Source organism: Maylandia zebra, linkage group LG19, assembly GCF_041146795.1.
Source record: "Maylandia zebra isolate NMK-2024a linkage group LG19, Mzebra_GT3a, whole genome shotgun sequence".
NCBI classification, from domain to species: domain Eukaryota; kingdom Metazoa; phylum Chordata; class Actinopteri; order Cichliformes; family Cichlidae; genus Maylandia; species Maylandia zebra.
The window spans coordinates 31110129-31127693 of record NC_135185.1 but is presented as its reverse complement, the minus strand read 5'-3'; the positions used below and the strand labels follow the sequence as shown (position 1 = coordinate 31127693).

The 17565-nt window shown below is 41.0% G+C and overlaps 2 protein-coding genes across 5 annotated transcripts in view; one reads left to right on the top strand and one right to left on the bottom strand.

The window, feature by feature from the left end:
- The window catches only part of dnajc17 (DnaJ (Hsp40) homolog, subfamily C, member 17), a 34484-nt gene extending 16919 nt beyond the window's left edge, over positions 1-17565 (top strand). Inside the window, exons 9-12 of one of the 2 annotated variants that reach the window (XR_013094480.1) lie at positions 197-277; positions 831-950; positions 16732-16902; positions 17293-17367. Coding sequence is in view for 1 of the 2 variants with exons in the window: in XM_004540785.3 (XP_004540842.1) it covers positions 197-277; positions 831-950; positions 17293-17418 (327 nt within the window). In the remaining variant the exon portion in view is untranslated. Of the gene's footprint in view, positions 1-196; positions 278-830; positions 951-16731; positions 16903-17292 lie in introns of both variants that reach the window. The other variant, XM_004540785.3, reaches the window with a different exon arrangement.
- On the bottom strand, positions 4361-8943 carry LOC101468139 (cdc42 effector protein 3). Of its 3 annotated transcripts, none has more exons than XM_004540783.6 (3): positions 8572-8943; positions 8326-8482; positions 4361-6551 (listed from the first exon to the last, which is right to left on the bottom strand). In XM_004540783.6, exon 3 carries the CDS (start codon positions 6408-6410, stop codon positions 5793-5795), a length of 618 nt encoding a protein of 205 aa, XP_004540840.1. In that variant the 5' UTR covers positions 6411-6551; positions 8326-8482; positions 8572-8943; the 3' UTR covers positions 4361-5792. The 3 variants fall into 3 exon arrangements, with proteins under 3 accessions (XP_004540840.1, XP_076733467.1, XP_004540841.1); XM_076877352.1 differs by having other exon boundaries at positions 8326-8453; XM_004540784.6 differs by lacking the exon at positions 8326-8482.

Below are 17565 nucleotides of genomic sequence, written 5' to 3'. Positions count from 1 at the left end.
ACAAACACATATTGAACGCTAACTTCTCAGGAAGTCTTTTATATTCACCAGTGTTTTGAAGTTTTGTGCCTGTGTGTGGTTTTTTATGGTTATGGATTGTGCTGTGAAAAGCAATATTAATTTGAATGTTCACAATCATTCCTCTACCTCAATATGACTTTGTCCCCCCCCCACTTTTTTTTTTTTTTACTTCTAGTATGGCGATGTTTTGAATGTGATCATGTCGAGTAAGAAGAAAGGAAGTGCTGTTGCAGAATTTGCAACTGTGAGAGCTGCTGTAAGTACCTTAACTCCTGAATAAAAACCTCAGAAACCGTTTTCTTCAACATTCATTTGCCTCAAAATTCCAGGTCACCCGATGAGTTTGATTATTACTCAGAGTGATAGCTGTCATAGACTTCCGTGCCTGGGGACGGTCTGTGTGAGTGAAACTGATATTTTAGTCATTCTGTACCGCAGAAGTCCCGATGCTGATGGAAACCATTGGACGGACGGAACTGAGCCGTCTTATTGTTCCCCACTGTCTGGTTCCTCAGGCTCTTTGTCATCATGATGTACTTTTTTTGTTGTTGTGGTTTCCTTACCGCAACATGTGTTTCGCCTGCAGAAAATATGCCTGCCAGTCTACTGGGATCTAGGTACAGGTTCTGTTGTCTCACCCTGCCCATCTTCATGCCCCAGCTCCGGTGTTGGCCCACCTTTATTTAGGTGTTATGTGGACTGAACAAATACCTAGGTCCCACTCTGTACAAGGAGAAAGTGTTTTCGCCTTAATAATACTGGTAGATGACTCATTTGAATACCCACATTTTGTTTTTTGTTTTTTTTAGGAGCTGGCTGTAAAGAATGAAAGTGGCGTAGCTGCAAATCCCCTGAAGATTTCCTGGCTTGAAGGACAGCCTGAGGTTTTTGCCGCAGCTTCTCATTCTGGGCAGTTCATGCCTTCACAGGTACCGGTATAACATTAAAATGCGCTGTTGTAATTCCCCTCCTCTCTCATAAAGCGTGTCAGCCCCATGTTATAAAATCCTCCGGCTACATTGCTTCCAGCACAAATACTCTTGCCTAAACACTGCCCCACAAAGAGAGGTATGTAAACGTTCAGAGCTTTTATTTTCGTATCAGTGGTGCAGATATTTCCCCGGTGCTTGCACTCCCATTCGTCTGACCTAGAACAATGTGTTTGGTTAAATGGTCCTCGGTTTATTTGTGGTGAGGTGCTGGCCCGGCACTGGCCCAGAGCCCCTCGTTGGCTGATCATTAATGGAAATGTCCTGGCAGACCCCAGGATTGCTGCATTTCGTGTAGCAGTATGCAATAATGGTAGTCTGGCACGTGAGAAAGTAAAAATGGATATTTTGGTGCCAAGTGATTACATTTTTTCTTCTTCTTATTAATTACTTTTAGATTTTGGCCTTTTTCATTAAGTCAAAAACCTTCTGATCATCTTAATATAACATTTTTTTTTTAATTTGAAGAATTAACCACCTATGGACCACAGTTTGCTACATAAAACTGCTGAACTGGGTTTCACCTCTCATGCTAGTGTGGGGTCTACGACCCCCTACACAGCGTTAGTATCTGTGACTGAGTCTGCACACTGGGACTTGTCACACTAATCTCTTTAAATGTTATTATGGTAAACCGGTTTGCATTGCAGATATTCAAAGATGATTGCTTTAGCCTTTTTTCTTCTGTAACTCTGACTGGAAACATTACTATGCTAGAATTATTTTCAAATTAGCCTTCACTGAGAATACTTCTTGCTAAAGAGGTCCAACATGACATAATAGATAAACCATGGCAGATATTAGCGGTGTTGATCCACACCTATCCACGGGTCAGTGGATGTGAATGTTCTTTTCAGATTCTTATCTGGGATCTACAAATCTGATCCCTCTCCTGTAGCCGACCCCTTCATAGTGTCCCAACATTATCCAGCTGCAATCACATATGAGCAAAGTGAGGACTTGGTTCTTTAACCTCATCAATCTAAACACAGCTCACAGAGTCAGCGTCTCGCCACAGGGAGCTCAGATACACGGATGACTTCACCCTTAACTTTAGTTCCATCTCTGCTGGGCTTAATAAATGAATTTGAGGCCAGTATGAGGAGCCTAATGGAGTAAAGGGAGGGGCAAATTCCCCAAGAAGACCCCCTCAGGGTACAGAGACTTTGATCTATCTCATGGTGTGTTAAATTTTTAACTTCTCTCACAGAGAGGAGTGTTGATCTTTTGGCTCTGTTTTTGTTGTAGATATGACATGATTTATAACTGGACCTACTGCATTCACCCAGTTTTTCTCACCATGGATATTAATTTCAAAATAGGGGAGGGCCGTGTCTTTCGCACCATGTGGAATTGCTCCCCACGCTCTTGGCTAAATTCAGACCCTTCATTTGGGAAAAGAATCCAGTTTCTTTTCCTGATCGTCCACTTTTGCGTGTGTACCCGTTAACATTACTGATATGACAAATACGTCGTAGTGACAGGCTGAAAAATGGAGAGGTCGAGAAAACGAACCTTTAAATTTTCCCAGAAGTCCAAATGTTTCTTTTAGTACATGGTTCAAAATCTCAGTGAATGCTAAAAGAACCTATTATCCATTGCTAAACATTTCAGTGCAGTCCTATCCGAGAGCGGCAAATAGTTGCATCTGAAAAAGGGATTTCACATGGATAGTTTATCTTAACAAACTCTCGGATGTGGAATCCCCATCTATCTGTCTGCTTTGTTTTTGCCAGACCTGACGTTCATGCCTCCAGAGATATGATGCCATCATTAATCATTGTGTCTTGATTCATGGTTTATTGCTCAGTTTAGCATACCGTATTATTTAAAACGATTCTATTGTAAGGGTTTTAAATTTGAGCCTTCTATGCCTGCTTCTTCCATCAAGAGCCAGGGAATCATTGCAGGGTTGTCACGGCATAAACCAGATGCAGTAGATCAGCTATTCTGGGATTGTTTTTCCAGCCTGCTGGTTTGCTAGTGCTTTAAAAGTGCGTTATCACCTAAAATAGTCCTTGTGTCTGGAAGAGATGCATTGGATGTGGCCTTGCTGTTGGCATATTCAGTGCTGGCCTGAAACCTGCTCTTAATGGAGATGATAGCTGTTTAGGAACAGCTTTCTGTTTATTGCAATGACCAGACTTAAAAGCTGAATATTTCTTTTTTTTTTTCTTTGGTTTTGTTCTATTTCACATTTTTGTTAGTAGCAAAAGTAAAAAGGAAACGAGCAGTGAAAATACATGAGACTGAAGGATGATTGGCCACTCATGAAACGGAGGATGGGAGATGTTTTAAAAAAAGATGTGCTGGTTTAGAATACATAGAAATCTATGCCTAAATGCATTTAGCTCATCATGCATATCATGAGAGGGAAGAGCTGTTTTCAATTTGCTTGATCCTCTTTGCAGCTTGATAATATTTTCTGTCTTGATACACGATACCGACAGCATAAACAAAAAAAACTGTTGGTTTTATGAAATCCCCTTTCATGTGTAAATACAAAAAAACAAACCAGACCAAAACAAAGACATGTAGCATTAGATTTCACTGGGAAGCACAATTACAGGCGCAGCACTCTTGTCCTATTTGCCAATACAGTATTTTTAATGTTTAAGTTGGTAGCCGACAAAAAACACAGCTCGTACGAGCTGCTTTAGAGGAATGACAAGATTTTTTTTTTGTATTCTGCATGACAGCAAGTTTAGATTTTAAAACGGAGGGAAGTGATGCCAGATGTGATTGGGATACTTCACAGTTTGGCCAGTTTTTTTGCAGAGCAGACAAGATAATTTGTCTTCCATCACAGACTCTTTCATCTCGCATTAGCCATGTGGCTGAACATTTGCTCAAGTTGTGTCCTTCACAGGACTTTCACACAGATGACAGACTGATAGAAAACCAAGGACACATGCATGCAGGAAAAATAAGATGCCAAGTATTATTTCTGATTTCGCTGATATTGCACAATTCTTCTTTCTCTTGTGAATAGATAAGGTTTTGATTGCTTAGGGAGTTATTGCATCGAGCAGGGCAACACAGTCAACACAGTGTAAATCTCTGTCAGTGAATAGCTCATTCTCCTGCTTATCCTGAAGTTTACTAACGGACTCTGGTTAGCTATTGATAGCCACCTCTTTGTGCTTTAGCTGTGCTTCAAAGTCCACTTTACTCCAGTGCAGCATTCATGCCTCTACTGTGCATGAAATTCTGCCGTGCGTGTCTAATTTTGGCCACCTCTACATAATATTATTGTGTTGCGGAGTCCTATATAAGCTGTAGTTTCTCTAGAAAAAATGATACAAACACATAAAACAATGTGTAAAATAAAGAAAAAAGCAATCTCATCATACGAGTATTTGATGTTTTTATTTGCTTTGCACAAAAAATACATAAAAACTATTTTTTCTTCAGAAGGAAAAAAACATTCACAATGTGTTATTGGCAGAAGTCTACAAGAAACGGATATATAAATGTTCCCACAAACAGTGCTGTTTCTGTTTTGGACTGTTTGCATAGAATTCAAAATTTATTGCTTGAAGAACTTATTTTGGTTTCTAGATTTTGTACCATGACCCGTGGCGCTCTTAGGAATTTGACTTCTTCTGGGTTTTGTGCCACATCCCATCCCGATAACTCCCCAACAAAGCCGGAGTGAGGCTCGTCTCGACGTCTCCTCTGTAGGTTTGAGGAAAACGTATGGACGAGTGTTTCACGCGTGTTTCACGTGTGCTTCCCTTTGCTCGTGTGCCAGTGTGTGAGATACAGCATGCATTTTTGCGTGTTGGGTGTATTTGGGTAGAAGGTAGTGTTTAAAGCCTCATCAGAACTTTTGCTACAGTAATGATGTTTCTGGTCCTCCTTCTCCCTCAACACCCCCTGCATATGTGGAAGTATCAAGTTACCCTTTACCACTTTTCTTCTCGTGCACTGCTCACCAGAGCATTGAACGCTGATTTGCAGCTAAGAAAACAGCCTGCTTTGGCTTCTTTTTTTTTTCATTTTTCTTCTGAGGTCTTGGACCTGTGGCCTGGCTTGGTCGGTAGCCCAAACTGCCACCACTGGCTGGCTTTTATTGGAAGCAGGACTAAGTGTTTGTTTTCACTGCCTTGTTGGGAATGAGAGATGGGGGGTACCTTGGTCTACCATTGAGTGGGGCCTCTCAGATGCGTGCGGAGTAAAATTTGCCCTCTGCACACAACAGATTGGCAAGCACGCCAAGGCATCGCAGCTCCAAGGACCTTGGATTCCAGTCGTTGCGTTTCTTTTCTTAAACACAACAATCTTAAGTCTTAACAGCCGTCGTCAGTGCCGTGATGTGTGGTTTGAAGAATTAAAATAGCTAAGGGGAAATGTGAAAAGGTTGAAAATGTCAAGCTCTTAGTTTAACATGAGACAAAGTTTAATTATTAACTTAAACACTGGATCTGCCTCTGCAAAGGGTGATTGCTTGGAGAACATTAACTTTGTTTATGCGCCCCCTTTTCAAACAGAATCACGCATACTTTTTAGTAAACGCTGTGGATCACAGTGCTCTAGGAGCATATCCTGTGCCTTTACAAAGTGTACAGTGTTCATCTGTGGTTTATTATTCATTGTTTGAGATTCTGCATTCCAAAAAAGCAGATATCTTTAGATTTATCCGAACATAATGAACAAAACAATATCCAAATGTGATGATTTCGTCTCCGATCAGGATTCTGGACAAGATGAGGCCCTTATTGCTCTCTATATTCCAAACCTTTAGTAAAGCCTCTCCGAGACATTTGGCTAATCTCTGGTTTATTTGTGCAGTTTGTCCATCACCTGAAGGACATCGTCAAGGATCGAAGGACCCAGGTCGAGGCTGAATGAAAAGCCACTGTCCTCATCCTTTTGTTGTCCCGTAGTTTTGTCACAGGTCTCATTAAAGTCTTCATCCCCATCTGAACCTGTGCTGCCCCATCTGGAGCTATGAGTCTGATTGGAAGAAGTATTATTCCCTCTTTGGTACCCATCCTCTTTTTCAGCATCTACATTTCCTTTCTCGCTGTCCAGCAGGGGCAGAGAACTGCATTTCTTCCTTTTCTGGGAGTTATTGTGCTGGTGGTCCACAGACAAGTCAGGGGTCTTTTTGCTCTCAGTCTCGTCCAGATTCAGACGAGGCGGCTTTGGAGGCGGTGAGCAGGCCAGAAAGACGTTCTGCTCACTTCGGGAACTTTGTAAAAGCAGGTTGTGACTCAGCTTTAGAAAAGACAGATCTCCAAAGCTGTCGGCATTGTTTCCAATATGAGTGATGTGGCGGAAATCGGCGAGCGGTAGGCTGATCATGTTGACAGACAGAACCTCCTTCCTCTTGGAATTCCTGCTGGACCAGCGTCCAGAGCCTGGATTTCTGTGCAGCGATGCTCGGAGTGGCATCCTAGCAGATCTGGTTGAGATTTGCTTAAATGTTTCAGTTTAATCTTTTTTGTTTTTAATGTATCCTCAAAAGTCTTTGTAGTCTCTTTCTTCTTTGTTCAATTTGTTAGGAAGTTTTGATAATTAAAAGCATAACTCCATCTGCAACGAAACACAAAAAGAGAGTATTAACATTTTAACAAATAACAGTTTGATACCACATTTCCCGCAGCAGCATGTCATCCAGGTTCTCTCTTATTCATGCTAGAACATGAAGGAGATCTGTGCTTGTGTTTGTCGTGTTTTTCAAAACCAGATGTAAGGATTTGACTGTGTCTGTTAGCTTTTTTTAAATTCACATCCATTGTGCAGCGATTGCACCTGCTAGCCTTGATTTTGCACATATTCAACTCTGTATATTTTATATATTTTATTATTATTATTATTATTATTATTTTATTTTATTTTTTTACTATTTAATTTGTAAAAATGTGTATACACACACACACACACACACACACACACACACACACACACACACGTAGGAAAATATTTAGTATACACATCCAGAAATGCATACACTATTATATATTGTACATATATTTATTAGTTTCAGGTTGGCCATTCTTGTATTTTGCTCGTTTGTGTTGTTGTGTTTGCACATCTCTGTTGCTTGTGGGGCTCGCACACAAGAATTTCACTCGCATGTGCTGTACCAGTGTGCCTGCACATGTGATGTGACAATAAAAGTGATTTGATTTGATTTGATTTTCATTTAATGAAATGCAGCAATTATTTGGCAGCGCAGGGATGTTCAAACAATGCTTTGAACCTTTCATTTACAAATATTTACTTTTCAAATCCCCTCTTTTCCGATAAATGCAGGTGTGGTCTGCTGCACGTCTTCCAGAGGAAGTCTTCTAGTCCATTTAAGACTTCCAGTAAGAGAGTCAACAAAATAAATAAGAAAAAATGCCAGAGTGGTAATTGTTATCCTGTATGCGGTGCATTGTCTTCACTTTCTCACAACCTCTGTCAGAAATTATGATAATAACTTCACTTTAGAGCACATGTTTATAATTTCCTCAGAAGTCTAAATAACTGGGATACAATTAGTTTATTTTGCTGTGGTGTGAGAGGTATGCCCCGAGTCTGGATTTGAAAGTTATTTAAGATAAAATCAAATACAGCTATTCCATAAACAGCATCGCACTCTAGGCATTATCTTAGAGGATCAATCTGTTTTTAATGTCTTTTGGAGGATAATATAATCTTGAAATTTCATTTCCACCAACAAAACCTAAAACCTCTTGGTCACAATGACTCGAAAAAACAAAACAAGAAAGCGTTTTCACTTTCCGTGACCAGTAATGATTTTAGTGAGCGAGACAGAACTCAGTTCATCAACGCAGGCACGCCGATTAGATAATCTCCTCTGTGTCTGTGATTTTTAAGCCTCCCAACAGCTTTGCCCACAGTTAGATCTGTGTTCGTGACTTGAAACACTCACTCTGTAAATTTGTAAACCACTTCGGCAAACAGGTTTTGTTGGCCTGTAAAGGTTTTATCGGCACTTTAGTAGCAGCGGGAGATTGGAGCGCGCGGACTCGACTGCATTCCTTTCCAGACATGTCAGTTTGGCCAAGGAGGAGTCGTTGGGATTTTAGCCATGAGTATCGTGTTCAGGAAACACTTCGTGGCCAAGTTAAAAACTAAAGAAGCTCATTAAAACACATTGGCCAAGAAACACGTTTTAAATGATGGTTCCGAACGCTCCATTAATTACACATCTCGAAGACTGATAAGGACTCAGTCTGCTGAAAACTTTAACCACAATTAAAATAACTGATGTTAAGATCTTTTTCCTGCCGTGCAGTTACTTTAGTGAGAACTATAACAATAATTAGACAAAAAAAGAAAAGATGTTAGTTTTTACCTGTCTTGCTGGGAAAATCAAGGATAATTGAATCCCACACACACGCACACCCGTCTCTGCCAGGAAGCTAGGCTGTGTGTACCTGCACACTCTCACAAACCTTCCTTTGACATGACGGGGCTTGTCAGCTGTTACAGACAAGATCTCATTGAACCACCTCGAGACACAGAAACAATGTGAGCTACAACAGTCTTTTCCTCATCGTAGAAGAAAAGCTAAAGAAAGTATTTATGTACCATTTCTTACCCTTCTCTGCTTCAACGAGTGTTTTAGATAATCCTCGCAGAAAGATCTTTTTGTGTCTGGCTGATGAAAGTTATCTTCCCCTAAGTGATAAGCTAGGTGAGGTCAAAGTATAAGATTGTTAAGAGATCCAGGTATTTCTTAGTTGACATCTGAAGTCATCCCACCTCCAGTCAGGAGATTATATCATCCTGTTTGCGGAGTGAGTTGGCCTTTTAGTCGTAGGTGTTACAGTAAGTCCTGCTGGTTGATTGGCTGCACCCATCACCTGCGGGTGAGTCGGCACAAAGCACGAGCTCCCGGTTTAATTCCCATGACATTGAGAAAGGCAGAAACTGCCGTGCACGACTTATTCTTAAAGCTGAATGGTGTGACTGAGAGAAAGGAAAGGGGCGACGTATAGTTTGAAGTTTGAAGAGGTTGGTCATGTACAACTGATTGTGTTTTAATAAGAGTGTGTGAGACTGTTATAGATTGTGTGCTTATCTGGGGAAAAAAGAGGAAGTCCTAGTAAGTGAGAAACCGGTCAGCCCTAATCTCTGTCTTATTGTCCCTCTATTCTGCTGATTTCCTGATTTCCTGTCTGTTGTTGAGTTGAGCCCACTCCAAAGACTCTTCTGCCTGAGTGGAGGCCTGTAGCTATTCTGTGTAATCAAAGCTCAGTATCCCACACAGACATGTATGAGCAGGCACGCTGGATTTCACAAGAGGGATCACTTGCTGCATTTCTAATTCTCACGCCTCCAGCGTGTTGTCTTTGCTATGGAATGCTATAGTAATGGATAACACAAAACTGTGTCAGAGCAGAAAACGTTTGTGCGCTCGCTGGAACGTGTTTGCGTAAAAAGGTTTAAAGCCTCAAAGTTTCAGTAACACTCACTGCTACGCACTTTGATTGTGAGCCTTTTTTTGGGACTATTATCTTCTGAACAGTTGCATCTACCTGCGTGGTGATGTTTTAAAGATAACATATTTCATAATGCTGAAATATTGCCATGTGTTGGCGAAAGCTGTAGATCTGTGTGCAGTATTTGTTTGTTTTTGCCTTCCTCCCCAACCCTAAACATGCCGGGCGTGAAGGACAAATCGTATTTTTTAAGCGCTCCTTTGAAATCGATCCAATAAACAACATACGTCCCGCCCTCATCCTCTCTGCTGCTCTGCAACTCAGGACCAGAACAGTCTGCAAGAGCAGACACAATTACTCACGCAAATGAAATTATCATAACATTTACCCAAGGCCGAAACAGAACATTTTTGAACATCCCTCTTCTGAGAAACCCCCTCCTTCTTCCACCTACAACCACAAAACTGCTTTCATGCTAGAAGACAATCAGGGTGAAGAGCTAGTGTTATCTGTGGTATTTGGGTATGACCTCACAAGACCTGCTGTCTGACCAAGGTTGGGCTCAGTTTGTTAGCGGTGCTCTCATGCTATGTAGCCTCTGGGCTTATGCGTTTAGCCCGAACTGGATTTCTGCATAAGCCTCTTTTCTAAGGCCTGACCATAGTGGGCAATGTGGTTTGATGCAGCTATGCCGGGCCTGAAATCTGGGATGCTGCATGTTTTTGTTGTTGCAGGATAAAAAGTGTTTCCAGATATTGCTTTGACTGGCGCAACAATTCCAAACTGAGGCTTTGGTGGATATTCTTTTGGCTCTTTGTTGTATGTACTTCAGCTTCCGCTGATCAAGGCCCTCAGACAGCCAGCATTTAGAATAGATTTACTGCAAGATTTGGCTTATTCTTTTATATGAAAAAGCTTTTTTGTTTTATTGGCAAATACTGGACATTGGGCTGTGATCAAATTCAGCGTGCAATACATCAATGAATTAACCAGATTATTTAGCTTGTAAGACTTGTTAAAGTAGTCATTCCCACCTGTCTGTATTTTGTATAAACGGTTTCTAGTAGTTTTCCTTTTATCATTTCTGGTGGGAATGTTTAAATATGCATTTGTCATCATCTTCAGCATTGTTGTCGCTGTTCGTCTGCAAAGTTATGACTCAGTGATTAGCCGTCTGAAGGTTTTCCAACAGAAACTTGGCTGTGGGATTGCTAAGAGGAAGTGCAGACACTCGCTTGCATGATTCCAACATGACAGAGATCTGACACCGAAGCCCAGGTGTTACTTTACTGAATACCAAGCGCACACTCACCAACACATATGACGTAGCTAACAGTAGCTTCTAATCAACACAACAAAGTCACGTCAGGTCCAACACAGTAAGCGGATGGCTTGCCTGGGTAAAAACAAATATTCTCTGATGAGGTAATGCACTGCGGTGCCAAATGTCACAACACAATAAAACAGCTGGATTATTTACGTTTTGAGGTTTTACACCAAAGTTTGTCAGTCAGCGACAGAGACATTTAATGTTTTTGAGTTTTTCATTTGTGCGTGTGTCTGTCCCGGTATCATGATTGTCAAAGTCAAACGTGCTCAGAAAAATTGAAAAATAAAGTGAGTAGAATTTGGTCATCCAAGGTCACTGAGGCCTGATATTCTTCCCATTCTTGCAAACACAATATTTCAGGAGCACCACGAGGGAATTTCATCATAATCAGAATCTTTTACTGTCGTTATGCCAAAAACACAGAAAAATCATATGCTCTGCTATTCAGTGCAAGGAAAGCAATCTAACTATTCCCAAAAAATATAAACCATTTTAAAAGTGTTTCTGTTAACTGATACATGATAAACAACATAATATGTACGTGTATGTGTGCTCGAGTCATTATTAATAGCACAATTTTAAAATTTAAGGCAGTGCAACCTCATAAAAAGTTATTTGTTTGGGGGTTTTTTTGGCCATAAAGGAATAATTTTTACATTCATTATTACATAGTTTGCAGAAATATCTGATTGGTGGCATTTTATGTCTCAAGTCAAAGGTCAGCTTCACTATAACATAATGCTTTATGACACTTTTTTGCATATACCAACTCGGGAGCAGAAAATTTCACATTTGGTCAGACACAAAATTGCCTATTAACCTTTATTGCCCTAAAAAGCAGCCTCGCCTCTGTCAGTGCGCCCCAGGGTGGCTGTGGCTGCAATGTAGCTGCCATCACCAGTGTGTGAATGTGTGTGTGAATGTGTGGATGACTGGATGTGTAAAGCGCTTTGGGGTCCTTAGGGACTAGTAAAGCGCTATACAAATACAGACCATTTACCATAAAAAAAATTGTTGGACCTACACTACATACTGTATTACTTTATGAATATGGGCACACTGGGATGCATTCTGCAGTTTGATTGGTTAGTGGAAGCTTACACTCACAATGTGATAATGTAGGTTTGACTCGTGGCACTATTCTACATTCAAAAATGACCCGAGGATGTTTAACATATAGTATGGTGCTGCATTGTCTTTCATTCAGTTTCCTTTAACTCATTACCAGATCTTTTAATAAGGGAAAGCTATATTAGCATTACTATTATCATATTATGTAGTTTATGGTTGCAGTTTTGTGCTTTAAATAGTACTTTGCATTCTTTGTTACACAGAATATTGAAGACAAAATTGTTATGGATTTTTTGTGTAGTTATTGCAGGATTTATTCCGCAGGATTTCAAAACCCATAAATTTGGAGGTATCAGTAAAATCTGAGGAATGTTATTTCTCCTGACACTGACTGATTAGTAATTATTGAATGATGGCTGTGCGTTTTAGATTAAACTGTAGATTTGTAGAGTTAATGTAAACAATACATACTGAGATCAGTTTTACTGGTTTTGCTTACTTTACACATTAATTAGTGTAGATAAGGAACACATGCACAAACAAAGTAAACAGAAATCTGCAATTGTTGTGCCATTTTCTTTCTTTTTTTTTTCCTTGTGTAATACCTCGGCTCATTTTTTGACATCTCCAAGGTTCAGATGGTGTTCTTGCAGTGCCCTGGCCTCCTTTGTTTTAATAGCAAATCTGTTGCAATCAGAGGGCTTTTCCAGGAAGGCTGGAATGTGAAAGACATAATTTTGCTTTTACAACAATGTATTCTTGGATATTACAGAAACCAAACCCCCACATTTCCCTGTTCAAGGATCCCTGAGCTCATCCATCATAAAGAGAAATGCCAGGGCACCAGGAGTTCAGGTCTTTGCTGCCATTTCTCTTTTCACTGTTTATATCCTTTACTTTTACAGATTCCAAAGGCACTTTTCTGACTCCACCCTGCACGCTTCTATTCTGTTGAATACTGTGTATACCCATGAGCGTAGTTATATAGCTTATATGGGGTGTTTGAGTACAGCAAAGCTAATATGATTGAGCTGATGAGCTAATATAATTACAACTTTAGCATTTTAGCTTTCGTTGTATTTTTTTAAGTCCGAGAAATGATTTAGATGACAGACTGGAATTATTATCAAACATTATGAAACTTCGTTAGCTACCTGCATCCATATACTGGAAGGATGCAATGCACAAATACACATGCTCGCTAATTAGTGCTGATTAGCAGATTAAAAATATAGTCACCAAAACTGAGCCACACAGGTCTTGTATGGTCTCTGCCATAGCAGGCAGTAATAATTATTTGATAATTTCATTAACAAAAAATGGCATAAACACCACAAACATAGTTGAGAAATCCAGTTCAGTGACTTCAGTTAGCTTAGGTGAGCAGGGTCGTGTCCAGGATTTGTTTTGTAAATGGGGTGGCACAGGCGAATCAAGAACAAAAAGGTTTATTACTTAAAACGTGGTGCTGCACAGTGTCCAAAATATAGTAGAAAAAAGAGAGTATCCCAAGTTAGAAATACTTCAAATACAAGTATATTAAATTTGTACTTTAGTAAAGTACTTGAGTAAATCTACTTAGTTACATTTCTTATGGCTCTCTCAATACTCTCATGCAAAGATGTTGGACATTGTAAGACTGGCAGTACACTATGCCAATGACATTGGTATTGGGGGGCACCAGCATCCTGGTGCCACCCCATGCCCTGTTCTGGATACGCCCCTGCAGATGAGACCTGGTAGACAGCTCCTGTAGCTGTCAGTATACCTGGCAATGTGGAAATCAAAGCCGTACCCTTAATTTTAAGCCTCAACAGTATCCAAATGGACAAGTTATATAAAAAAACCAAAACAAAAAACACCCACAATACAGTTATGAAAGGTTCAACATTTGTCTTTCCATCATTATCGAGCAACAAACGTATTATTTATTTTCCTGTTCCAGGCCGCAAACATGTTTTTTAAAGCTATTACGTTGAACTCTATTGAAGCTGACTTGGTGTTGGTACCAGTCATTCCAGCAGCTATGTTTTTTTTTTTTTTGCAGTTTAATTTGGCTGCTTTGATCAGACGTACATTTTCTGTCAAATAAAGGAAGTTTGTGCATTGCATGAGAGGGGCTAAAAACAGGAAGTACATTTGGGTCTCGACCTCTGTGGTTTGTTTGTTCTTTACTTGCAAAAGCGGTGTAGTAGAACAAACCTTTGGGGTTTTATGTCTGCTGACTTCTGTAATGAATGTTGATTAATCCGCTACCATTTAGAAAGCTTAGGTCTGCACGAGAATTTCACCTCGGCTCCAGTGATGCATCTGCAGTAAGGCTGCCTCTTTGTTTGTGTTAGCATGAGCGCTTGGGTACCTTCACATACACACACACGCCCAAACGATCTCTATACTGGTATTTGCCTTTCATAAATCACAGCTCGGTGACACACACACAAATACAGAAACACACACTACGCCACCACACGCCCGCCAGTTAAATAGTTCCTTGATTAACTTCACCGCAGTGGATCAGAGCACACATTTTAGCTGGGACCACAGAGCAGGCTTGTTAAAAAACCCATTCTTAAGCTTTGGAGGACTTTAAAGTCACCTTGGCACTGCAACCGTCTAGTTGAAGACATGTGATGCTTTATGGTGTTAATGAGTGATCCATTTATCAAATTTGAATTGGTGAGCCGTCAAGTTGCAAGGTTAAAAGCTGTTAAGCGTGAAATGGCAAGATTTTAACGGAAGCTGTTTTGAATAGATGTAGTTTCACTTTACTCGTGTCCGCGCTTGTCTGTCTCTATTAAATGTACAAACACCTTTTCAATCACTTGTCCTCACACGCTCGGCGATCTGACAACTTGTGCTGCGGCCACCTGCGCTCCTGCCATGCCTCCTGCCGTGTGTGGGAAGGACTTTTAAGAGCGTGTGTGTGCTGCTTGACTCACAGCACTTGTGGTGATCATGATGTCATTACTGGCCTGGGGTCAGGCTGGGGTGTGCTTTTTCGAGGCCTCGCCATGCGCTGATGTCACGTAGCTAATCCTCAGCTTGTTTATATGTATGCATGTGCGTGTGTGGTTGTGTGTTTTACTACTATTCCACCTCAGCGGTGGCCTTGAACCCTCCTGTCTTGGCTTTGTACAGTGGCCCATTGTTTGTGTTTTGTGGTTTCCCGCTCACCCCGGATCTTGGCGTTAAGGCACCAAACACCCACCCGCCCCTACACACACACTTGCAGACACACACAGACATAGACATGCACATATGTACCCACCAAGTGTTTAGTTACAGAGTGATGCACTGGCTAAATATGTATATTGTAAGTTAACACCCGAGGCAAGGAAACTTCCCTCATTCTGAGAAGAAATGCGTCACACTGCCCATAAAGCACCTGTTAATGCACAGAATTCCCCTACATCATTAGTGTCGTGCAGTCTGCCCATGATGCCATAATCATGCTGGGCTGAGAAAAAGGCAGACCAGTTCTAAAAGTTTTCCTGGTGCACTTCAGCATTGTGCCCAGTAGGGGGCGTAGCAGAGTATGGTTAGATTTGCTGTATAGGCAGGAGGATTTCCACAGCTTCTTGTATATTTGCTTGTGTTTTGTTTAATTTTAAGTTACAAGAGTTGTTTATTTACCTAATAGTGTTCGCGTGATATTTCATAGTTACGTGTCAGACGGGGGCTTGAGCTCACGTTATTGGAATGATAATAGCAGCTTTCCTCAATCCAGGGGTGGCGTAGGGGGGAGTGAGGGTAACGTCCCCCCTCACCGACCCTCTCTTTTTTTCTTCTTCCTCCACACTAGACCCTCTTTCTCCCCAGCACACGGATGCTGGAGTCCCTATGATATTTTCCAGATGCCTTAGCGAGTGCATCGACAAAACTTACCACTCATCAGATCACTCCCCGTCCTTAATGCACACGCTCACTCTCTCCTGCAGCTCACTGTCTTGTTAAAGAGACACTTCCTTGGCCCAGCAGACTTCCTTGATATAATCTGTTCAAAGAATGGCTTTCTTTGTGTACACGTGGTCTTCCTTCCTAATCAGTGATGGGATGATGGTCTCCATGAGTGCCTATGTTTGTGTTGCACATACAGTATAAGCACAATCCTGGTGAATTTTAAATTGAAGTTGTCAGATTAAAAATTTTTCTTAAAGTGTTTTCTCGTTTCATCACAGTCTGTTTCTTGTGTTTCGATCTTGGTTGACCGGTGTGTGGCATTGGTCATTGCACAGATGTTTGTGTGTGTGTGTGTGTGTGTGTGTGTGTGTGTGTGTGTGTGTGTGTGGGTGTGGGTGTGCAAGCCCTTTTGGGCTGTGTTCCACCCTGCTTGATTAGCCATTAGCCAGTGGCTGCCCTCTCTGATTTCCCCCCACAGTATGATAATCCGTCGCTATCATCATCCAAGCCAAAGCCCTGCCAGCAACTGCCAGGCCCAATTCCAGCCCACATTTTAGGTTTAATGACCTAAGGCAGTGGAATTACCCCATCACAGTTTCTCTGTGGGCTGCTGTCTCATGCATGTTCACCATGTCGTCATGCAAATGTTAACTGAGATCTGCCTCTCTGCGCCGCACTCAAAGGCCTGGTTGTGAAAGCAAACAGAAACTGGACATTGACTGCATTTTGGTTTTTTTGCGTGTGTGTGTCTGTGGTCAGCTTTGAATGAGCAACATGATGTTGCGTGTCTAACACAGTCATCTTTCCTCCACTGGAGGCTTTCTGTGTAGAGTTTACATGTTGTCGCCACGTACTCCAGCTTCCTAGGACATGCATGTTAGGTTAAGTGGTGATTCTAAATTGACCCTAATTGGTGTGAATCTGAGTGAATCTGATTGTGACTTGTTCTCTCTCTCTGTCTTTTTTCCTTGTGTTAGACTAACAAACTGTACCTCTCTTCTCGCCCATGTAACAGCTAGGATAGGGTCCAGCCGTCCCGCAGCCCTGAATTAGCCAAACGTTGGATGGCTGCCTTGAAGGACTGTTGTCATGATCTAAAAATCCAAGATGTTTGGCTTTTCTTACGACTCTGTCGCAGGATCACAGGATCGCTCCACAGATTTTACACTTCAAGTTCAGCTTACTTGTGAGGAGGACTGCACAGACATTTTTTTGTAGCTTTATACGTTTTTTTGACAATTCTGAGAAATAGAACTCTCAGTGATACAATCAGGATTATCACTGTTTAAGCTTGGACACCATACATTTATAACGGGAATGCTGCTCACTGATGAAAACGCTGCTGCTTATAAATAAAATTAAAGGGTTTTTGTGGCTTGAACCTTAAGTAGAACTAAAAGTTGATCTGTCATGAAATCTGATAGAAACTACTCTGTTGAATTGATTTTCTAAATCAACTGATTGTCTGGTCTATAAATAAATCTTCTTATGAATCTTGTTTTTGTAAGTCCTACTAGTCTGTGTAGCTCTGTTTCACATTATGATAATATCCACTTTTTTGTTATCACCCCTTTAGGCTTCCCTGTCCAATGAGCGTGACTACGAAAGCATTGTGATGATGAGGATGAGGCAGGCCGCCGAACGTCAGAAACTCATAGAACAAATGCAGAGGGAAGACGAGGAGGAAGCTGCCACGTCGTAGCACCACAAGACTCAGCTCGTTACCAGCACTGTGAGAAATATTAGATGTAATCCTGCATCAGGCTTTAGTTTCATAAAGCCTCTTATTTGTTTTTATTATTTTTTTGTATGTAATGTGATGTGTGGCAAAATAAACAATTTTCATAAA